This window comes from Ovis canadensis, chromosome 2, assembly GCF_042477335.2.
Source record: "Ovis canadensis isolate MfBH-ARS-UI-01 breed Bighorn chromosome 2, ARS-UI_OviCan_v2, whole genome shotgun sequence".
In the NCBI taxonomy this organism is placed as follows: Eukaryota; Metazoa; Chordata; class Mammalia; order Artiodactyla; family Bovidae; genus Ovis; species Ovis canadensis.
Window position 1 is genome coordinate 190,314,234 of NC_091246.1, and position 24,683 is coordinate 190,338,916.

At 42.5% G+C, this 24,683-nt stretch overlaps 1 protein-coding gene across 2 annotated transcripts in view; it reads left to right on the forward strand.

Moving 5' to 3' along the window:
* CFAP221 (cilia and flagella associated protein 221) overlaps positions 1 to 24,683 on the forward strand; it is a 125,499-nt gene that overhangs the window by 66,671 nt on the left and 34,145 nt on the right. For both annotated transcript variants that reach the window (XM_069577809.1, XM_069577810.1), the window contains exons 13-19: positions 1,764 to 1,853; positions 4,803 to 4,901; positions 11,522 to 11,627; positions 17,446 to 17,570; positions 19,696 to 19,776; positions 23,928 to 24,035; positions 24,130 to 24,264. In XM_069577809.1, coding sequence (XP_069433910.1) covers positions 1,764 to 1,853; positions 4,803 to 4,901; positions 11,522 to 11,627; positions 17,446 to 17,570; positions 19,696 to 19,776; positions 23,928 to 24,035; positions 24,130 to 24,264 — 744 coding nt within the window. The remainder of the gene's footprint in view (positions 1 to 1,763; positions 1,854 to 4,802; positions 4,902 to 11,521; positions 11,628 to 17,445; positions 17,571 to 19,695; positions 19,777 to 23,927; positions 24,036 to 24,129; positions 24,265 to 24,683) is intronic.

Sequence of the window (24,683 nt, forward strand, 5' to 3'; positions counted from 1 at the left end):
GTCCTTCACTAGCTCCCAGAGTTTGCTCAAATTCATGTCCATTGAATCAGTGATGCCATCCAATCATCGTGTTCTCTACCGTCCCCTTTTCCTCCTGCCCTCAGTCTTTCCCAGCATCAGAATCTTTTCCAATGAGTCAGCTCTTCACAGCAGGTGTCCAAAGTATTTGAGCTTCAGCTTCAGCAGCAGTGTTTCCAGTTAATATTCAGGGTTGATTTCCTTTACAATTGACTGGTTTGATCTCCTTGAAGTCTTAAAGTATTCTTAAGAGTCTTCTCCAGCACCACAGTTCAAAAGCATCAGTTCTTTAGTGCTCAGCCTTCTTAATGGTCCAACTCTCACATCTGTACATGACTGCTGGAAAAACCATAGCTTTGACTATGTGGACCTTTGTCAGCAAAATAATGTCTCTGGTTTTTAATATGCTGTCTAGGTTTGTAATACCTTTTCTTCCAAGGAGCAAGCATCTTTTAATTTCATGACTGCAGTCACCATCTGCAGTGATTTTGGAGCCCAGGAAATTAAAGTTTGTCACTGTTTCCACTTTTTCCCCTTCTATTTGCCATCAAGTGATGGGATAAGATGCCATGATTTTCATTTTTTCAGTGTTGAACTTTAAGCCAGCTTTTTTGCTCTCCTCTTTCACCTTCATCAAAAGGCTCTTTAGTTCCTCTTCACTTTCTGCCATTAGAGTGGTATCATCTGCATCAGTTATACATATATGTATATCTATTTTTATCAAATTATTTTCCCATTTAAGCTATTACAAAATATTGAGCAGAGTTCCCTGATCTATACAGTAGGTCCTTGTTGGTTATCCATTTTAAATATAGTAGTATGTATGCTAATCAGTTTAGTCTTAAAAATGACTGTGGATAGTGTAGCTGAGAACCAAGCTAATTTTAGAAATTAATTAGCAAATAGTAAAACCCACAGAGAAGCAAAAACTAACACATTTTTGCAGTGTGTATCGTCCTTTTTACTGTGGAGACAGGTATGTGCAAACACTGACCAAGCCAAGCCAGCCTTCCTGAGAACAACCTGGAAGTGCCTAGTGTGGAACAGAGGAGATTACTCAGGGGCCAGGAGGACACAAGTAGTAGGGGAAGGGGAGCAATCTGGGGGACTCTTAATCCAGGGACGAGACAAACCCCCAACCTCCACCACCCAGGAAGAGGGGAGAGATCACATGCCTGTGTTAAACCTGATCCTTGGTTAATTAGCTCTAAGGAGCTTAAAACTTTACTGGGACGTTAAATTTCTTTTAAATGAAATCTCTACACCCCCATGGAGACACAGTTTCCTAGAATCCTTTCTGTGAATTTTAAATACTTCGGATAATTTCCAGAGACTATCGTTAAGATCCTTGGAGGAGGAAACGGCAACTCACTCCAGTATTCTTGTCTGGAAGATTCCATGGAGAGAGGAGCCTTGTAGGCTACAGCCAGTGGGGTCCCAAAAAGTCAGACATGACCTAGTGGTCACATGCGTGTACACGCGCGTGCACGCGTACACCCACAGACACACACACTCTCTCTAATTTTAATAAGAAGGTGTTGGGTTTGTGCTTCTAACAAAACTTTCCATATTTAAACAGTAGGTGTACTTGCAATGATCATTTTAACCACCACTCTCAGCAGGAACATCATGGATGGATTAGACCAACTGCTTAATGTGTTTATACCCGTTTTAAAGAGAAATAACAGTTGTAGTTGTGTGCATCTGTATTCAATTTTAATATTTTCAATGATTGAAAACTCCAGCTAGATAGAGGAGATCCTATTTTGTATGAGGAATTCCAGCGACGCAAGACAGAAGTTCACCCCAAACGGATTTTACACGACCTGGAAGAAGTGAGTAACTTTTCTTTATTTGGAATAAAGAAAAGCAGCTCTTTAATATGCTTATTTTTATTTATTTTAATTTTATTTATATGCTTATGTCAGCAGCTCTTTATATGCTTATTTTTTAAGCATATAAGCAATTATCTAGAAATCCTCTTACCAAGAGATTTTTTAATAATTTTTAACTTGTTTACCTTTTCACAGGGTGTTTTTGTTTTTGTTTTTGTTTTTTGACATGTCCACAAGTCAGGCATCAATTTGAGATTAACAGCACTCTATACAGGCACCTCCTTCCCACACTCTGCTTTCTCCTCTTGGTCTCCGTTTTTCTTCCCCTTTGCTGGCTCAGATGGTAAAGTGTCTGCCAGCAATGCGGGAGGCCCAGGTTCGATCCCTAGGTTGGGAAGATCCCCTAGAGAAGGAAATGGCAACCCACTCCAGTACTCTTGCCTGGAAAATCGCATGAATGGAGGAGCCTGGTAGGCTACAGTCCATGAGGTCGCAAAGAGTCAGACAGGCCTGAGCGACTCCACTTTGCTGTCCACGCCCCAGTCTGTGTGCTGATCCTCAGGGTGGGTCCCTGGGTAGGTTCCTTGCCCCCTCCTTCCCCTTGTCAAACAAGACAGAAAGTCAGACGCCGGAGCGCTGGCTCCAGCTCCACCACGGATATGATCCAGGAGGAGCTCTTTCAGCCTTGCTGCCGCAGTGTCTCGCCTGCGAAGTGGGGACAGCAGCCCCACCAGAGTTTATTCTGTCGTGTGATAGTTTCTGGTTAAAAACCCCAATTTTTAATTTTTGTTTTTTCTTTAAACTTTATTGAAGTATAATTGATTTAAAAGGTTGTGTGAGTTTCTGCTGTACAGCACAGTGATTCAGTATGTGTGTGTGTGTATATAATGTGTATATATATATACATTCTTTTCCCATTGTGTTTTATCAGAGGATATTGAATGTAGTTCCCGTTGCTATACAGTGGGACCTGTTGTCTATCCCAATTTTTAATTTTAACAATGGAAAGATTCTTCTCCATCTCCCACCTCCATCATTCTCACTTTTCTCTTCTGGATCTGTCAAATCTGAACTATTTTCACCTTTTTCCTTCACCCCACATGTCATCTGGCCCCAAAGTCTTGCCAGTCACTCTTCCATGAGGCCACCCCCAGGTCCACTGTCACACCCCATCACACCTTAGCCTCAGCTTATTCCTGAGATCCGCCTTCTCTTCCGTGGCGCTCTGCCCGGGCCGATGTGGGGCTGATCCATTTCCGATGACTGTCTTCACATTGTTTGTCTGTTTAAGAACCTGCAGTGCCAGAGGCTCTGGTGGCCTCTCGACACCCCAGGCACCCTTTCCTTCCCAGCCAGTTACTGGTTTTCATGCACGTGTGCACATGGTGTGCAGGCCTCGTGAGGACCACACAGTCTGGCCCCCCGTTCCAAGGCATCCCATCCCCCATCACAAGGGACTGATTTCCATGTGACTTCATTCTTTCCCAGGGCCACATGTGTTTGTTTGATCTTGCCTATCTAGACTGTACGTTTCTTTCTTTCTCTCTCTTTTTTGATGTAATATTCACAATTTTCTAAAAAGAAAACTCACCAAATGAGAAAAACAGCAGCTTTTGTAAACTGATAAATTGCTTTAAAAAAAATAGCAGTAAAATTCTTTCCAATTGGTGAAAAGTTAGAAGTATTATATGTACAAGGAAATATAAGCTCTTTTACTCAGTATTGTGTTAGAGATTCTAGATAGTGTATAGCATGATAAGAAAAAGATATAGTAAAAGTCATAAATATTGGAGAGAAAGATCTTTGATTTCATATGATATGATTGACTATGATTATAGAAAATCTAAAAGAATCTATTGCCAGAATAATTCATCTTACTGAATTTGTGAGAGAGCCTGGCAATTGCATATAAAATCATTGTACAATATGTATATATTTTCACATAAAACAAATAAAATGTTAACATATAATTTAATAGGCATGTAATTTATAAGAGCAAGCAAGTACCTAGAAGCAAATCTAACAGTTACAAAGCTTTACAATAGAACAGCAACAAAGATCTAAATAAGTTGAAAGATTTTTACAGAAGTTTCATGAAAGAGGATAAACATTGCAAAGATGTCACTTCTTTCTAAATTGATCTATAGATTTAATGCAATCCTAGCTAATATCTCAATAGACTTTCTCATGGAATTTTATAAACTCTTTCAGTACATATATATGTATATATGCACAACATGAACATGAATATTATTGTGTAGATATGTGTGTGTGTATATTTGTAAGCCACCAGCTTACCTGGTGGCTCAGTGGTAAAGAATCGCCTACAGTGCAGGAGACGCAGATGTGGGTTTGATCCCTGGGTTGGGAAGATCCCCTGAAGAAGTAAATGTCAACCCACTCAAGTACTCTTGCCTGGAAAACCCCATGGACAGAGGAGCCTGGTGGACTACAGTCATAGGGTTGCAAAGAGTTGGACACGACTGAGCGACTGAGCACGCATGTACACACAGGAAAGAGAAAAGGCTCGAGAATTGTTTTAACTTAAAGTGACTAAACTGGGGGAGAGGACTGCCTCTGAAGGAGACAAAGTCTTATGAAAAAGTCAGATCATTAAGGCAGTGTGGTGCTGGCATATGGATGGACAAAAGATAAATGAAACCAAAGAGAAAGCCAGAAACAGATCTGCATTATATATATGTGACATTGAGTCACTAGAAAAATGAGAATAGACTACATTTCTTAAAACTCAAATCTTATCTTTCTTTTGGTTCCTAACCCAAGAAGTAGTCCCTATAATGCTGTGTGCACCAAAGTGCTTAATAAATGCTCATTAAATGGAAGAACAAATAACTTGATTTGAGATCAAACTCTGAAACATTTTTATTAAATGATTATGCCCGGAGTTAAAATTTAAATCTAAGATAGACCGATATTTTGTGTTCACAGAAAATCCAGGAATTTCATCCTAATTTTGATCCACTCATTAATAATACTTGGGTCAACAGATTCCGAGCACAGAGACGGTTTCAACAAGCAGCTCGCAAGGTAAGTTTCAGCACCATGTTGAAGTTTCCTTGTGTTTAACAGTGGGAAATTGAGCAATGAGTTTTTTTTTTATAACAACTTTATTGAAATGCAATTCACATGCCATAAAATTCACTCCTGTACAGTATACAATTCTCTAGAGTTTGTATAGTGCAGAGTGGTACAGAGACCTTCCCTAGTCATTCAGTGGTAAAGAATCTGCCTGCAATGCAGGAGCCACAGAAGATGTAGGTTCGATCCCTGGGTCAGGAAGATCCCTTGGAGAAGGAAATGGCAACCCACCCCAGTATTCTTGCCTGGGAAATCCAATGGACAGAAGAGCCTGGTGGGATCTAGTCCATAGGATCATAAAGAGTTGAACACAGCTGAAGTGACTTAGCACACAGAGTGGTGCAGCCATCACCACTATCCAATTTTCAGTTCAGTTCAGTTCAGTCACTCAGTTGTGTCTGACTCTGCGACCCCATGGACTGCAGGACAGCAGGTCTTACTGTCCATCACCAACTCCCGGAGTTTACTCAAACTCATGTCCATTGAGTTGGTGATGCCATCCAACCATCTCATCCTCTGCCATCCCCTTCTCCTCCTGCCTTCAATCTTTCCCAGCATCAGGGTCTTTTCTTAGTCAGTTCTTCACATCAGGTGGCCAAAGTATTGGAGTTTTAGCTTCAGCATCAGTCCTTTCAATGAATAATCAGGACTGATCTCCTTTAGAATGGACTGGTTGGATCTCCTTGCAGTCCAAGGGACTCTCAAGAGTCTTCTCCAACACCACAGTTCAAAAGCATCAGTTCTTTGGCCTTCAGCTTTCTTTATAGTCCAACTCTCACAGCCATATGTGACTACTGGAAAAACCATAGCTTTGACTAGATTGACCTTTGTTAGCAAATTAATGTCTAAGCTTTTTAATATGCTGTCTAGGTTGGTCATAACTTTTCTTCCAAAGAGCAAGTGTCTTTTAATTTCATGGCTGCAGTCACCATCTGCAGTGATTTTGGAGCCCCCAAAAGTAAAGTCTGTCACTGTTTCCATGGTTTCCCTATCTATTTGCCATTAAGGGATGGGCTGGATGCCATGATCTTCGTTTTCTGAATGTCGAGTTTTTTGTTTTTTGGTTTTTTTTATTTTTTTATTTTTTTAATTTTAAAATCTTTAATTCTTACATGTGTTCCCAAACATGAACCCCCCTCCCACCTCCCTCCCCATAACATCTCTCTGGGTCATCCCCATGCACCAGCCCCAAGCATGCTGTATCCTGCGTCAGACATAGACTGGCGATTTAATTCTTACATGATAGTATACATGTTAGAATGCCATGAATGTCGAGTTTCAAGCCAACTTTTTCACTCTCCTCTTTCACTTTCATCAAGAGGCTCTTTAGTTCTTCTTTGCTTTCTGCCATAAAGGTGGTATCATCTGCATATCTGAAGCTATTGATATTTCTCCTGGCAATCTTGATTGCAACTTGTGATTCATCCTGTCCAGCATTTCTCATGATGTACTTTGCATATAAGTTAAATACCCTGGGTGACAATATACAGCCTTGATGTACTCCTTTCCTGATTTGAAACCAGTCCGTTGTTCCATGTCCAGTTCTAACTGCTGCTTCTTAACCTGCATACAGATTTCTCAGGAGGCAGGTAAGATGGTCTGGTGTTCCCATCTCTTTAAGAATTTTCCGCAGTTTGTTGTGATCCACACAGTCAAAGGCTTTGGCATAGTCAATAAAGCAGAAGGAAATGTTTTTCTGGAACTCTCTTGCTTTTTGGATGATCCAACAGATGTTGGCAATTTGATCTCTGGTTCCTCTGCCTTTTCTATAACCAGCTTGAACATCTGGAATTTCACGGTTCTTATACTATTGAAGCCTGGCTTGGAGAATTTTGAGCATTACTTTGCTAGCGTGTGAGATGAGTGCAATTGTGCAGTAGTTTGAACATTCTTTTGACATGACCTTTCTTTGGGATTGGAATGAAAACGGATCTTTTCCAGTCCTGTGGCCGCTGCTGAGTTTTCCAAATTTGCTGGCAGATTGAGTGAAGTACTTTCATAGCATCATCTTTCAGGATTTGAAATAGCTGAATTGGAATTCCATCACCTCCACCAGCTTTGTTCACCGTGATGCTTTCTAAGGCCCACTTGACTTCACATTCCAGGATGTCTGGCTCTAGGTGAGTGATCACACCATCGTGATTATCTGGGTCATGAAGATCTTTTTTGTATAGTTCGTCCATGTATTCTTGCCACCTCTTCTTATTATCTTCTGCTTCTGTTAGGTCCATACCATTTCTTTCCTTTTTTTGTGCCCAACTTTGCATGAAAAGTTCCCTTGGTATCTCTAATTTTCTTGAGATCTCTAGTCTTTTCCATCCTATTATTTTCCTCTATTTCTTTGTATTGATCACTGAGGAAGGCTTTATTATCTCTCCTTGCTATTCTTTGGAACTCTGCATTCAAATGTGTATATCTTTCCTTTTCTCCTTTGCCTTTCTCTTCTCTTCTTTTCATAGCTATTTTTAAGGCCTCCTCAGACAACCAATTTGCCTTTTTGCATTTCTTTTTCTTGGGGATGGTCTTGATCACTGCTTCCTATACAATGTCACGAACCTCTGTCTATAGTTCTTCAGGCACTCTGTCTATCAGATCTAATCCCTTGAATCTATTTGTCACTTCTACTGTTAATCGTAAGGGATTTGATTTAGGTCTGATTTTAGGACATTTTTATCACTGGCTAAAGAAACCCTGTTCCCCTCAGTACTCACTCTAGCCCTCCAGTCACTGTCCACTTTTTGTCTGTGTGGATTTTCATATTCTGGACATTTCATATGTGTAAAATCATATAGTACACAGCCTTTTATAACTAGCTTCTCTCACTTAACATCTCTTCAAGATTCATCCGTGGTACAGCAGGTTTCAGTACCTCATTCCTTTTTCAGGATGAATTGTGTGCAGTCATATGGAAATACCACACTCTGTTTTTCTAGTTATTGGTTGAAACATTTCAGCTGTACCTGTTTTTGGCTATTGTGATAGGAATAAGGATGTCACAAACATTTATGTACAAGTTTGTGGACATATCTTCAGTTCCTATGGTGTGTCCATCTAGGAGTTGCATTACTGGGCCATATGGAAACTCTAGAACCACAGGATGCTGGTTAGTTATTCCTAGAGAGCACCATGGGGTGTTCTGGTGGGCTATGGGCTCAGACATCCAGGCTGCAGCTCTGCTTTCAAGGTGTGTCCTGTCACCACCTGGCTTCTTCACCCTTACTCTGGTCTCCACCCAGCACATTTCCTGTGATCAGGAACAAATGAAGATCTGTTAGCCTCTAAGGTCAGTAAAGGGTGTGAGTGACCCCTGGTCTGGCTACCTACTCCCCTCCTCAGCTGCCCCACCCTCTGTGTGGTCCTAGACCTCATCTGCTTCCTAAACATCAGCTCGTTACCTGCTCCTCCTCACTGTTGACTCAGAATGCCAGTCCATCTCACCTCCCTCTGTTCACAGCTGGCCTCAGGCAGCTCAGCCTACCCCTCCTCCAACAAACTGTCCTGTAAGCCTCAGCACTTAGCCATCTTGGGGGACCCTCTTGCATCTTATGCTGCCTGTCGGTCTCTGGGGTGTGGCTGCCTGGGAAGCAGAATCCCCCTCCAGGAGGGAAGCAGTGATTAAGACTTGGGCTTTGGCCTGGGCTACTTGCCCTCCATTGCTGGTGCTACTTCTTTTTCTGCATGCATGCCTAGTTGCTTCAGTCTTGTCCGATTCTTTTCAACCCTATGGACTATAGCCCGCCAAGCTCCTCTGTCCATGGGATTCTCCAGGCAAGAATACTGGAGTGGGTTGCCATGCCCTCCTCCACGGGATCTTCCCGACCCAGGGATTGAACCCACCTCTCTTACATCTCCTGCATTGACAGGCGGTTTCTTTACCACTAGCGCCACCTTTACTCCAGCATAGCTTTTTTAATTTTTTATTTTGCAAACTTTACTTACTTATTTATTTATTATTAATTTTTGAAATTTATTTTTGGCTGGGCTGGGTCTTTGTTGCTTTGTGAGGGTTTTCTCTAGTTGCGGTGAGCAGGGGCTACTCTCTTTTGGAGTACACGAGCTTCTCATTGTGCTGGCTTCTTTTGTTGTAGAGCACAGGCTCTAGATCTGGGATTCAGTAGTTGCAGTGTAAGGGCTCTCGGGTATTCAGGCTTCAGTAGTTGCAGCACAGGGGCCCAGCAGTCGTGTCTCGTGGGCTCTCTAGCACGGGCTCTGTAGTTGTGGTGGACGGGCTTAGGTGCTCCGTGGCATGTGGAATCTTTCTGAACCAGGGATTGAACCCATGTCTCCTGCACTGACAGGTAGATTCTTATCTACTGCACCACTGGGGAGTCCAGATACCATTGATTTACAATGTCATGTTGATTTCTGCTGTATAGGAAAGTGATTCAGTTACACATACATGTGTATTCTTGCTCATATTCTTTTCCATATGGTTTTTCACAGACTATTGAATATAGTTCCCTGTACTATACAGTAGGACCTTGTTTTTTCTCCATTCTGTATATAATAGTTTGCATCTGCTAATCCCAAACTCCCAATCACCCCTCCCCCAACTCCCTCCCCCTTGGCAACCACCAGTCTGTTCTCTGAGTCTGTTTCTGTTTCATAGATAAGTTCACTTGTGTCATATTTCAGATTCTACATATAAGTGGCATCATATGATATTTGTCTTTCTGTGTCTGACTTACTTATCACTTAGTATGATAATCTCCAAGTCCACCTGTATTGCTGCAAATGACTTTGTTTTACTCTTTTTTCTAGCTGAGTAGTTTTCCACTGTATATATGTACCACATCTTCTTTAGCCATTAATCTTTCTAAGGCCTTTTAGATTGCTTCTGTTCACCTCTCGTAAATAGTGCTGCTGTGAGCAGAGGGATGCATGTGTCTTTTCAAACTGGAGTTTTCTCCAGATATCTGCCCAGGAGTGGGATTGCTGGATCATATGATACCTCTATTTATAGTTTTTTGAGGATTTCCATACTGTTCTCCACAGTGGCTGCACCAGTTTCCATTCCCATCTTGGTGCTACTTCTCATGAGCTTTTCAGTCTTGGAAAAGTTCCATGACCTCTGTCCTCTGTCTCCTCATCTGTCACTGAGGACACCAGTGAGAGCTGTCTCAGAGCTGTCAGGAAAGTTAAGTGAGTCAACACATAGAAGAGACTCCCATGGTTTACACTGTGGGTATCTTTCAGGCAGCGCTTGCAGCCTGGGCTGAAACTAGTCCTGGTGGATAGAGCAGAGCTTATTGCATCAGTGAGCTGCTCCCCGACCTCCCAGGCCCTGGAACCGGTGTCCCTGCTATGGCTTTGTCTAGGTGGCTCTGTGCCCATAGAGGACAGACGTGGCCACAAGACACTACCTGCTAGCAGGACTCCCACCACCACCCCCAGCCACTTGCTCTGGACCAGCCCTCCTGGCTCAGCAGTTGTGTGTCTGGCTTTGAGTGGCATTTCTGTCTTTTCTGCACACTTCCCAGCAGGTATTGTCACTTAGATATGCAAACCTGTCCCCAGCCTCATGGCTCTGCCATCTCCTCGGCTCAGCCACACCCCATCATCTCTCACCTGGACCACCTCAGTCCAGGCCTCCCTAAGCTTGGACAAGATTGGACCTTTCCCCAGGGAAACCCTCCAAAAGCCCCCACTGCAACTGGAATAAAATGCATAACTTCTATCACAATGGCAAGGCCATCCTGGGTTTCTCTCTGTCCTTTAAGCTTGTCTCCTTTGTTTCCAAGTCAGGATCTTTGCATCTGCTACTTCCCCTGCTTAGAGCTTTCTTTCCAGGACCACTGTCTCCTCATTGTTCAAGTCTTAAATCAAACTTAACCTTGGAGAGGCCATCCTTACATCTCTCACAAGAGGCCAGACACCCCACCCCGGCCCCTCAGTCATGCCCTCCTGTGGTCACTCTTTTTTATTTTATTTATGGTATTTATCTTGTCTATTGTTGTCCTGTTACACATACAGACACACGCCCAGAACATCAGCTCTGTGTAGGCAAGGCATCCATTTCTCCACACTATGTCTGCAGTTCCTTGAGCAGGAATGTCCACAGAGTAACTGTGTCATAATATTCCATAAATGACAAAGTCTGTCCCCAGATGGAAAGGAGCATGATCTGTGACATGAGCAGGCCCCCGACTTCATGTGCAGGGAGCACAGCTCTAGCAGCAGGATGCAAAGCCTGGGAATGTACAGCCAGCATTGCCCCAACCCACTGCCAGGCTTCTACAGAATCCTCCACTCCTAATAACACAACAGCAGTGTCACTACTCAGATTCACCCTGGAACTTGTCACCCTTTCCGCTCTGGAAATTTGAGAAAACTGAAGCTCGTAAACTGGGCGGGTCAAGGCCCGGTAACAGCCTGGTCTCTCTTTGTATCCAGGCGGGTCTGCACTGCCCGAACCTTGGCACCTGCAGCCTTGTCTAAGGCAGTGTGTAACCTCCTGGGAATTCCCAGGTGGGCTCAGCTCCTGGTTGCGGTTGTGGAAAGTGAGCTGAATTGAATGCCAAAATGAGCACTGATTAATAATGTGAAATCATTATTCTTTCTAATTCCAGGTCCTGATTCATCACCGCTTGCTTACTATGCTGAATGCTGTCCGTAACATACAGAAAGACATCGTCATGAAAAGGTTCTCTCAGGAAAGACAGTCCATGGCACAAGGTAGAGCAGCTGCCAACAGCTGTGTTTCATCAGCATACACCCTAAGCAGGGGGCTTCTCTGTGACGAAGTTAGCTTTCATAAATCACATATACTGGATTTTTTTTAATTATTGAAGTATAATTTATTTACCATGCTGTGTTAATTCTGCTATACAGCAAAGTGATTCTGTTATACATAAATATACATTTTTTAGAAAATTGTTTTCCAGTGGTTTATCACAGGATAGTGAATATAGTTCCCTGTGCTATATAATAGGACCTTGTTTATCCATTCTGCACACAATTGTTTGCTTCTGCTAACTCCAAACTCCCATTTCATCTCTCCCCACACCTGCAAGGTCCCCTGCACCTTGACAACCACACATCTTTCCTCTTTCTATTTTGTTGATAAGTTCATGTGTCATATTTTAGATTCAACATATAAGTATATATATGGTATTTGTCTTTCTCTTTCTGACTGACTTAGTGATAATCTCCAAGTATATCCATGTTGCTGCAAGTGGCATTATTTCATTTTTTTGTGGCTCAGTAATATTCCATTATATATATATATATGCCATATTTTCTTTATCCATTCATGTGTCAATGGACATTTAGGTTGCATCCATATCTTAACTGTTGTAAATGGTGCTGCTATGAACATAGCACATTTTATTACATTTTAATTATTCTTTTTTCCTCCTATATTATTTTATCTCTGATACTGACATTTCTAATAAACTCTTTAAAAAACATCGTAAAATTTACCTGTGAGTTAAATGTGAACACCTGTAAAATGACTTTATATGTTTCTTTAATTTAATCTTTTTCTTTGCTGATAAGGACAAAGAATATTCATCAGAGATGCTTTCATTAAGAATTACAGTTTTAGGGGAACTTCTGATTCAAGATGGCAGAGTAGAATGACGTGCGCTCATCTCCTTTTGCGAGAACACCAAAATCACAACTAGCTGTTGAACAACCATTGAGAGGAGAACACTGGAACCCACCTAAAAAAGATAACTTGTGTCCAGAGACAAAGAAGAAGCTGCAGCGAGATGGTAGGAGGGGCACAATCATATTAAAATCAGATTCCATACCCACTGGGTGGGCAACCCACAGACTGGAGAAAAATAATACCAAACAGGCTCTCTCTCTCTCTTATCAAGTTTCTGAACCCCATGTCAAGCTTCCAGCCTGGGGATCCTACAAAGGGACTGGGAATCCCCAGGGAATCTGACCCTGAAGGCCAGTGGGATTTTATTATAGGACTTCCACAAGACTTCAGGAAACAGACTCCAGATCTTGGAGAGCACAAACAAAATTTTGCACACACCAAGACCCAGAGGAGAGGAGCAGTGACCCCATAGGAGACTGAACCAAAACTACTTGTTAGTGTTGGAGGATCTCCTGTGGAGGTGTGGGTAGGCAGGGGCTCACCACAGGGATGGGGGCACTGGCAGCAGCAGTCTGGGAAGGCCCCCCATGGCATAAACCCTCTTGGAGTTCACTACTAACCCAACCACATAACTCAGCTGGTAAAGAATCCACCTGCAATGCAGGAGACCTGGGTTCAATCCCTGGGTTGGGAAGATCCTCTGGAGAAGGAAATGGCTACCCACTCTAGTATTCTGGCCTGAAGAATTCCATGGACTGTATAGATTGAGTATAGACTGTATAGACTGTATACAGACTGAGTGACTTTCATTTTCACTTTCAAAAAAAGAGCCTCTAGACCCCAGGGCTAGGTTGCCTCATGCCAAACAACTAGCAGGGAGGGATTGTTAGTTGGATTAAAGTTTTAAAGTTTTACTGAGCAAGGGCCTGCCCACCAGAGCAACACCTGGCTTTTCCTGCCCTCTCCTTCCCATCAAGAAGCTTACAGAAGCCTCTTAGTCTCCTTCATCAAAGGACAGATAGAAGAATCAAGAAGAACCACAATCCCATAGCAGCTAGAACAAAAATCACATTACAGAAAGTAATCAGGATGAAAAAGCAGAGAGTTATGTCCCAGATGAAGGGACAAAATAGAACTCCAGAAAAACAACTAAATGGAGATAGCAACCTTTCAGAAAAAGAATTCAGAATAATGATAGTAAAGATGATCCACAATTTTGGAAACAGAATGGAGAAGATGCAAAAAATCTTTACCAAAAACCTACAAGAACTAAAGAACAAGTAAACAGAGACGAGCACTGCTGCTGCTGCTGCTGCTGCTGCTGCTGCTGCTGCTGCTGCTGCTGCTGCTGCTGCTGCTGCTGGTGCTTCAGTCGTGTCCGACTTTGTGTGACCCCATAGACGGCAGCCCACCGGGCTCCCCTGTCCCTGGGATTCTCCAGGCAAGAACACTGGAGTGGGGTGCCATTTCCTTCTCCAATGCATGGAAGTGAAAAGTGAAAGTGAAGTCGCTCAGTCGTATCCGACTCTTAGCGACCCCATGGACTGCAAGAGATGAACACTGGAAGGAATCAATGGCAGAATAACTGAGACAGAAGAACCGATAAGTGACCTGGAGGACAAAATGGTGGAAATCACTGACAGAGCAGAATATAGAAAAAAAGAATGAAAATAAACAAAGACAGTCTAAGAGACCTCTGGGGAAACATTAAATGCACAAACATTCACATTACAGGGGAGAAGAGAGAAAGAAAGGACCCAAGAAAATATTTGAAGAGATGATAAATAAAAAGTTCCCTAACTTAGGAAATAGTCAACCAAGTCCAGGAAGCACAGAGTTCCAGGCAGGATGAACACAAGGAGGAAAAAGATACATAGTAATCAAACTGACAAAAATTAAAGACAAAGACAAAAGACTAAAAGCAACGAGGGAAAAAGGACAAATAACATACATATAAGGGAACCCCCATCAGGTTATCAGCTGATTTCTCAACAGAGATGCTATGAGCCAGAAGGGAATGGCATGATATACTTAAAGTGATAAAAGGGCAGAATCTACAACCAGGAATACTCTACCCAGCAAAACTTTCCTTCAGACTTGATGGAGAAGTCAAAAACTTTCCAGACAAGCAAAAGTTACAAGAACTCAGCACCACCAAACCAGCTTTACAACAAAAGCTAAAGGAACTTCTCTAGGCATGAAACACAAGAGAAGGAAAAGACCTACAGAAAACAAACCCAAAACAATTAAGAAAATGGTAATAGGATCATTATCTATTGAGAAATATCAGTAACCTCAGATATGCAGATGGCACCACCCTTATGGCAGAAAGCGAAGAGGAATTAAAGGGCCTCTTGATGAAGGTAAAAAACTGGCTTAAAACTCAACGTTCAAAAAACGAAAATCATGGCATCCAGTCCCATCACTTCATGGCAAATAGATGGGGAAACAACTAGAAACAGTGGTGGATTTTATTTTCTTGGGCTCCAAAATCACTGCAAATGGTGACTGCAGCCATGAAATTAAAAGACACTTTCTCCTTGGAAGAAAAGCAATGACAAACCTATACAGCATATTAAAAAGCAGAGACATTGCTTTGCCTACAATGGCCTGTATAGTCAAAGCTATGGCTTTTTCCATTAGTCATATACAGATGTGAGAGTTGGACCATAAAGACGACTGAGCACTGAAGAACTCATGCCTTCAAACTGTGGTGCTGGAGAAGACTCTGAAGAGTCCCTTGGACAACAAGGAGACCAAACCAGTCAATCCTGAAGGATTGATTAGAATATTGATTAGAATTCTAAACCCTGAATATTGATTAGAAGGACTGATGCTGAAGCTGAAGCTCCAGTACTTGGGCCACATGATGTGAAGAGCTAACTCATTGGAAAAGACCCTGATGCTGGGAAAGATGGAAAGCAGGAGGATATAGGAACAACAGAGGATGAGATGGCTGGATGGCATCTCCAAGTTTGGCATGTCCAAACTCAGTGCACATGAGTTTGAGCAAACTCTGGGAGATGGTGAAGGACAGGGAGCCTGGCATGCTACAGTCCATGGGGTTGCAAGAAGTTGAACACAACTGAGAGACTCAACAACAACAACAATAGGATCATATGTATCCATAATTACCTTCAATGTAAATAGATTAAATTCACCAACCGAAAGACATAGACTGGCTGGGCATATCAAAACATGTGCATGTATGCACTTCTATTTACCACATGACCTGCTTGACCCCCCATACTTTGTGTAATTATTTTATATTGTTAGGTTAATCATGTTCCCATTATGGCTTGCAATCATTTATCTTTTATTTTTGGTCTGGCTATTGATTGTGAAAACTGATAAACATCTATTACCATTATGATTATGTAACTATTACTCACTTAATGCCATTGTATTATGATTAGTCAACAGAAAAATAGAGTTGTATATCACCAAAGCTACCAGCTACCATTTAATAGAAAACCCAGTAATCACTTTTTTAAATTGTCTCGGAATTTTTTGAAAAATACAAGTGCCTAGGTATTGCTTTTGTTCTCCAAAGCTCCAGATACGTTTCTAATGAGCAGCCATGTTTAAAAACAACTCGCCTATATGATGATCTTTTATCTAGTTTGTTTCACTTTTTCTGTTTCATATTCAGCACTCCCATTTCATTTAGTTTATGTGTTCCATTTCTCCGTCACTTCTTTCTTTTTTCGATGTTCTTTCTCAGCCTTTATCAAGATAGTAGAAAAGCTTTTATATACATATATATAATAGTATAATATATATTTTAGAAATCTTATGAATTTTTGCCTAACTTAAAAATTTATGGCATTTTGATTCCAGTTATTTGACTTAGTGTGAATAGAATGCTAGATTTCTAATTTTTAAAAAATAAATATGCAACAAGCAGCAAAGGTTTATTATATAGCACAGGGAACTAGTCAATATCTTGTAATAACCTATAATGAAAAATAATCTCAAAGATAATATATGTGCATATGTATAACTGGATCACCTTGCTGTGCACCTGAAATGTAAGTCAATTATACTTCAATATAATATACATATTAAGAAAAAGTTCTATGTAAAATAGCCTCAGAATGCAAAATAACCCACTAAATACATATCAACAGTAGTATTAAAAAAAAGAATTATGGTGTTTTGGAAGTAAAAATAAAATTTTTTTAAAAATTGGAGGAGTTGAGGTAAAGAACAAATGAGAAACTAAGAACAAGACCACACACATACATATGTATGCACGTTCAGTTTAGTTCAGTTCAGTCGCTCAGTCGTGTCCGACTCTTTGCAACACCGTGAATCACAGCACGCCAGGCCTCCCTGTCCATCACCAACTCCCGGAGCCTACCCAAACTCATGTCCATCGAGTCAGTGATGCCATCCAGCCATCTCAGCCTCTGTAGTCCCCTTCTCCTCCTCCCCCCAGTCCCTCCCAGCATCAGGGTCTTTTCCAATGAGTCAACTCTTCGCATCAGGTAGCCAAAGTATTGGAGTTTCAGCTTCAGCATCAGTCCTTCCAATGAATACCCAGGGCTGATCTCCTTCAGAATGGACTGGTTGGATCTCCTTGCAGTCCAAGGGACTCTCAAGAGTCTTCTCCAACACCACAGCTCAAAAGCGTTAATTCTTCGGCGCTCAGCCTTCTTCACAGTCCAACTCTCACATCCATACATGACCACTAGAAAAACCATAGCCTTGACTAGACGGACCTTTATTGGCAAAGTAATGTCTCTGCTTTTGAATATACTATCTAGGTTGGTCATAACTTTCCCTTACAAGGAGTAAGCATCTTACATGTTGTTTTTTAAATGGCCTATGGCCAGGCCCCAGTAACTGGTATGTAGCAAATACACAGCTAAAGAGATGGTGGTTTCACAAAAGTGCCTTGAGACTCTCCAGAAGTGCCGTTCTGTTTTTCACCCACAGACAAGAGCTTCAAATACCAGCTGGGGCGAGTCAGTAAGGACGCCAGCCGGTTCTCTGTGTCTCCCCAGGAAGTACTGCCCTTTGCCTTTCCGTCCTACAGCCCTCCTCAGGACTCCAACGAACTGGTGGGTGCATGGAGGCTGCAGGTGGGGCTGGACGCAGTCAGGGGGCGACAGGCCAGTGCCGAGGGGAGCCCCACCTGGTCTCTGTCCCTCTGCCTCCTCCCAGGAGGCTCCTAAGGGAGACCTGTGCCCAGGTGATTGTGATGAATGGGAAACCAGGAAGCACCTGCTGCCACCTACCTAGCCCTGAGACACCTGTGCAGAGCTTGCTGGCCCCAATCTGCCCAGGAGACCACTGAGCCCCCCGGACTGCTGGGAAATGGGGTCAGAGGACCAGGAGGACCTAGCCTGGACCTGGGCGGCAGGCCCAGCTCAGCCAAGCCCCCTGCTATGTGAAAACTGCAGAGGTTGGGGGTGGGTGGCCCCAGCATCTAACAGTCCAACCTCAGACTCACAAGTCCATCCCGCCTTCCCTCTTGGCAAGAAGTTTGACAGTTTATCAAATGATGTATTGTAATTCAGGTGGTGGCTAAACCACGAGGCAGGCAGGACTTTCTCAAGTTCTATCAATTTAATTAATCTTCAAATTTAATAGGTAGGCTTATTCTCTTGCCGCTGAGAAGGAAACTGAGACACAAGGGCGCAGAGCCTGTAATAAAATGCAGCTTGAGTTTCCCAAGTTCACAGGTTTAGCAATAAAAAGTGTGTTTAAATCAATGTTGAAAGGGCACAAGCAAAACAATTTTTTAGTTTCAAAGAATGAAGTTGCCATGCACATCCTGTAAAGTGGGTTAAGCATTGCAGGTCAACCTAGTCAAGAGGTACAGGACTGACTTTAGAAATTCCATGTGTTTTCTGGATTAGATAATTCAATGACTTGAAAGCTCAGAATATTCAGTTCCTGCACACATGCATGCTAAGTCACTTCAGTTGTGTCTGACTCTTTGCAACCCCATGGACTGCAGCCCACCAGGCTTCTCAGTCCATGGGATTCTCCAGGCAAGAATACTGGAGTGGGTTGCCATTCCCTTCTCCAGGGGATCTTCCTGACCCAGGGATCGAATCTTCATCTCTTATGTCTCCTGCATTGGCAGGTGGATTCTTTATCACTAGCACCACCTGTGAAGCTCTATTTAGTTTCCAGAAAATGATAAATCTGTGATTTTCAAACAGTAAGAATTATCTGACAGTCAATAATTAATGGGTGGAGAGTGTTAGGGATGAAAAGAGACTATCACTGTGCTGTGGAACCTATTTTATTTTTTTAATAATGCAAAGCTTTTTACTTCATTTGGTACCTGAGTTAGTTCTACAGCAACTTCTCTGCTGCTCAGGGTTGATGAAAAACAGAATGCTTGGCATCCCTGTTCATAAAGATTTTTGTAATTCATTCCATACATACGATATTTCATCTATTCTAAGAACAGTATTTTAAATACAGCATCTCTGAAATTGGGAAATGCCTATAATTATTGGTGTCATATTTACATTGCATCATACCAGTTTAATGACGGTGTCTTGGATTAGGTGAGATACAGTATTTATTGAGTACCTGGCACAGGCTGGACACTGCTCTGGGTTCTGTGGGTGATGCTGCACAGCCACCTGCAGGACATGTATTAGGTGATGCTTTGGGGATTAGCATCCTTGGAAGGGAAGGGAATGGAATGGGCAGAGGAGAAATAAGGCTACAGTACTTTGATGAAGTCCTCGCTGACGTCACAAGGGGCTCTGGGCCTGGCACAGGGCAAGGACCACCTTTGTATCTTTGCTTCAGCCTGTCTTTGGAGGCAGCTGTCCCAGTGAGCACACGGCCTTGAGTGAGATAGCACCCTTCAGCCACAGCTGCCCCTGAGGGCTGACCCCTGAGGGTTGTTTCTGTCAATGGGACTCAGGACTCACTCCTCAGGTCTGAAGGGGATTCTGGGCAACAGGTGCAGCCTCCACAACAGGGGAAAATAAAAGACACACCCTGAGAGACAAGGATATGGGGGTGGGCAGTGGCCACACTGCCTCCATTCCCTGCATATCAAGTATCAACTGTAGTCAGATATCAGCCTTGGTTGCAGGAAGAGTTATTTAGAGGGAAGAGCTGTTCACTTAATGTTCAAAATGTAGAGAAACAGAAGTATAGCTGCCTTTGCTCAATGTTGATCATGTGTCACCTTTTTGAATTTTCACATTTTAGGCTCCTGGTGGCCTTGGACCTGTCCCAATTAAATCTTCAGAAATTCAAGTCAAGCAGCCCCATTCCTTCTTCAATCTGCAGGTCAGACCTGTCATGTGGTTTTGTTAACTGGGTTTCTTATGTCCTAAACAAAGTGTTCTTGACTCTGAATTGCTCTAATTCATTAGTTTTGTTCTATTACAGATTATAACGAATAACAAACACTGTTTATTTCCCTGCTGTTATCTAATGTGATGTGTGAGGTGTAACAGATTCTCTTTTCCTGATGTGGTTTGTGGAAACCAGGATCTTTATTCTGTGGATATACCATATAGTATGCAAACCTGAACTCAGTGAAGCTCTGAGCCATGCCGTGCTGGGCCACCCAAGACGGATGGGTCATAGTGGAGAGTTCCGACAAAATGTGGCCCACTGGAGGAAGAAATGGCAAACTGCACCAGTATTCTTGCTGCAAGAACCCCATGAATGGTATGAAAAGGCAAAATGATATGACACCGGAAGATGAGCCCCCCAGGTTGGAAGATGTCCAGTATGCTACTGGGGAAGAGTGGAGGGCAATCACTAGTAGCTACAGAAAGGACAAAGTGACTGGGCCAAAGCAGAAACAATGCTCAGTTGTGGATGTGTCTGGTGGTGAAAGTGAAGTCCAAAGCTGTAAAGAACAATACTGCCTAGGAACCTGGAATGTTAGGTCCATGAATCAAGGTAAATTGGATGTGGTCAAGCAGGAGGTGGCAAGAGTGAACATTGACATCTTAGAAATCAGTGAACCAAAATGGACAGGAATGGGTGAATTTAATTCAGATGACAATTATATCTACTACTGTGGGTGAGAATCCCTTAGAAGAAATGGAGTAACCCTCAGAGTCAACAAAAGAGTCCAAAATGTGGTACTTGGGTGCAATCTTGAAAATGACAGAATGATCTCAGTTCATTTCCAAGGCAAACCATTCAGTATCACAGTAATCCAAGTCTGTGCCCCAACCACTGATGCCAAAGAAGCTGAAGTTGAATGGTTCTATGAAGACCTACAAGAACCTTCTAGAACTAACACCAAAAACGGATGTCCCTTTCATCCTAGAGGGTAGGAATGCCAAAGTAGGAAATCAAGAGATACCTGGAGTAACAGGCAAGTTTGGCCTTGGAGTACAAAATGAAGCAGAGCAAAGGTAACAGAGTTTTGTCAAGAGAACACATTGGTCATTGCAAGCACCCTTTTCCAATACACAAGAGATGACTCTACACATGGACATCACCAGATGGTCAATACTGAATTCAGAATGATTATATTCTTTTCAATAGAAGATGGAGCAGCTTCATACAATCAGCAGAAAAAAAGACCTGGAGCTGACTGTGGCTCAGATCATAAACTCTTTATTGCAGAATTCACAGGCTTAAATTGAAGAAAGCAGGGGAAACCACTAGGCCACTAGTTACACTAGTATAACTTAAATCAAATCCCTTGTGATTATACAGTGGAAGTAATGAATAAATTCAAATGATTAGATGTGGTAGACAGAATGCCTAAAGAACTATGGACAGAGGTTGATAACATTGTACAGGAGGCAGTGACCAAAGCCATCCCATAGAAAGAGAAATGCAAGAAGGCAAAGTGATTGTCTGAGGAGGCTTTACAAATAGCTGAGGAAAGAAGAGGAGTGAAAAAACAAGGGAGAAAAGGAAAGATATACCCAACTGAATGCAGAGTTCCAGAGAATAGTAAGCAGAGATAAGAAAGCCTTCCTAAGTGAACAATGCAAAGAAACAGGAAAACTATAGCATGGGAAAGACTAGAGATCTCTTTAGGAAAATTGGAGATATCAAGGAAAGAGTTCATGCAAAGAAGGGCACAATAAAGGACAGAAATGGCAAGGAATTAACAGAAACAGAAGATATTAGGAAGAGGTGGCAAGAATACACAGAAGAACTGTACAAAAAACATCTTAATGACCTGGATAATCACAAGGATATGGTCACTCACCTAGAGCCAGACATCCTAGAGTGTGAAGTCAAATGGGCCTTAGGAAGCATTACTACAAACAAAGCTAATTGAGGTGACGGAATTCCAGCTGAGCTATTTCAAATCTTTAAAAATGATGCTGTTGAAGTGCTGCACTCAATATGCCAGCAAATTTGGAAAACTCAGCAGTGCCCACAGGGCTGGAAAAGGTCAGTTTTCATTCCAATCCCAAAAAGGGCAATGCCAAAGAATGCTCAAACTACTGTACAATTGTGCTCATTTTGCATGCTAGTAAGGTTATGCTCAAAATCCTTCAGGCTCGGCTTCAGCAGTACATGAACTGAGAACTTCCAGATGTTACCGGCTGGGTTTAGAAAAGGCAGAGGAGCCAGAGATCAAATTGTCAACATTCACTGGATCCTAGAGAAAGCAAGGAAATTCCAGAAAAACATCTACCTCCATTTCATCAACCACACTTAAATCTTTGACTGTGTGGATCATAACAAACCATGGAAAGCTCTTAAAGAGCTTACCTGTCTCCTGAGAAATTGTATGTGGGTCAAGAAGCAACGGTTACCAGACAGTCTTACCTGTCTCCTGAGAAACTGCATGTGGGTCAAGAAGCAACGGTTAGAATCCTGTATGGAGCAACTGATTGAAAAAGGAGTATGACAGGGCTGTCTGCTGTCACCCTGTTTGTTTAACCTATTTTCTGAGCACATCATGAGAAATGCCGGGCTGGATGAGTTATAAGCTGGAATCAAGATAGGCGGGAGAAGCATCAACAACCTTAGAAATGTGGATGATACCACTCTAATGACAGTGAAGAGGAACTAAAGAGCCTCTTGATGAAGGTGAAAAAGGAGAGTGGAAAAAGCTGGCTTAAAACTTAATATTCAAAAAATGAAGATTATGGCATCTGGTCCCATCACTTGATGGCAAATAGATGGGGGGAAAATGGAGACAGTGATGAACTTTATTTTCTTGGCCTCTAAAATCACTGCAGGCAGTGACTGCAGCCATGAAATTAAAAGATTCTTGCACCTCAGAAGAAAAGCTGTGACAAACGTAGACAGTGTGTTAAAAATCAGAGACATCATTTTGCTGACAAAGGTGCATATAGTCAAAGCTGTTACTTTTCCAGTAGCCGTGTATGGATGTGAGAGTTGGACCATAAAGAAGACTGAGTGCCAAAAAATTGATGCCTTTGAACTGTGGTGCTGGAGAAGACTCTGGAGAGTCCCTTGGACAGCAAGGAGGTCAAACCAGTCAATCCTGAAGGAAATCAACTCTGAATGTTCATTGGAAGGACTGATGCTGAAGCTGAAGCTCCAGTACTTTGGCCACCTGATGGGAAGACCTGACTCACTGGAAAAGACCCTGATGCTGGGAAAGATTGAGGCAGGAGGAGAAGACGGTGACAGAGGATGAGATGATTAAATAGAATTATCGACTGAATGGCCATGAATTAAATGGCCAAGCTAGTGAAGGAGAGGGAAGCCTGGTGTGCTGCAGTCCATGGGGTCGCAAAGAGTCAGACATGATTTAGCAGCTGAACAGCCACCACCACGTGCATACCTGAAGCTACTTGAAATGCATATGTTAGAAATTTGAAGAAAAGGTGTAAGTAAACAAAAGTCAGTTAGTTTTCGTTGAGTTGTATGACCACTTTTGTTTTTGAAAATATGCATATTTATTTTTCTCATTTTTTAAGTTAAGTATAATTGATTTACAATATCTTGTTAGTTTCAGGTGTACAGCACAGTTATTCAGTTACACACATATATATACTTATATTCTTTTTGAGACTCTTCCCTTATGGTAGTGGTGGTTTAGTTGATAAGTCATGTCTGACTCTTGTGATCCCATGGACTATAGCTCACCAGGCTCCTCCGTCCATGGGAATTCCCAGGCAAGAATACTGGCATGGGTTGCTGTTTCCTTCTCCAGGGGATCTGCCTGATCCAAGTGTTGCATTGCAGGCAGATTCTTTACTGACGGAGCCAGCAAGGAAGCCCATTTTCTCTTAGATGTTCTTAACAAAATGTTGAGTATCATTCCGTGTGCTGTACCATAGGTCCTTGTAAAATATGCACGTTTTAAATTGACAAACCAGTGTTCAGTGTATCTATAGGTAACTATGAACCCTTCTGTGTGTTGGGACCCCGAACAGGGCCAGGACTGTGTTGACAGGGGTGGGCCAAACCAACCAGGGTCCCGGGGCTGGGAAATGCCTCTCAAGGGCCATGAGCTCCTGTCTTCCCTCCCCCAGGTTCCTCAGCTATACAAGATCAAGAGGTACCAGCCAGTCTCTGTGCAGGGGTCTTCAGCCAGCTACAGACCTCAGAAGCTTGCTCGGGCCCTGAGGCAAGGAGCTGAGGTAACGCGTCCCACCTTGGGGAGAGGAACCGCCCCCACCTTTTCCTCGCTGCCCAGGCCTCGAGACTAACATGCTGCCCTTGGTCCTGGCCCAGGACGAAGCCACCACGGTCATCACCCTGCCCAAGCAGGATTCCTCGCCCCAGCTGCCCGGTGAGACCTCCGTCCTGAGCATAAAACTCCCCGAGGCCATGGCCCAAGCTCCAGATTACGAACCGCTTTATATTTTTGTAAGTGCCATCAGCAGAAGTCATGGTTCCCTGTCTCTTTGTTTTAGCAGTTACCTTATAAGAAAACAGTAACAAATAGAAAACAAGCTTGTTTATGGTTGCCAAAGGGTAAAGGGAGGTAGGGTAAACTAGGAGTGTGAGATTAGCAAGTACTCCTAACTGCGCATGAAACAGATAAACAATAAGGTCCTACTATATCAGGGAACTGTATCCCCTATAACAGAAAAGAATCTGGCATATATATATATACACACACACACACATATATATATATATATATATATATATATATAAAACGATCACTTTGCTGAATACCTAAAACTGACACAATATTGTAAATCAACTATACTTCATTTAAAAAAAAAAAGGCATTGAAAAAAAGACAGAAGCACCAATTGGGAATATTTTTCTCTCTTTGG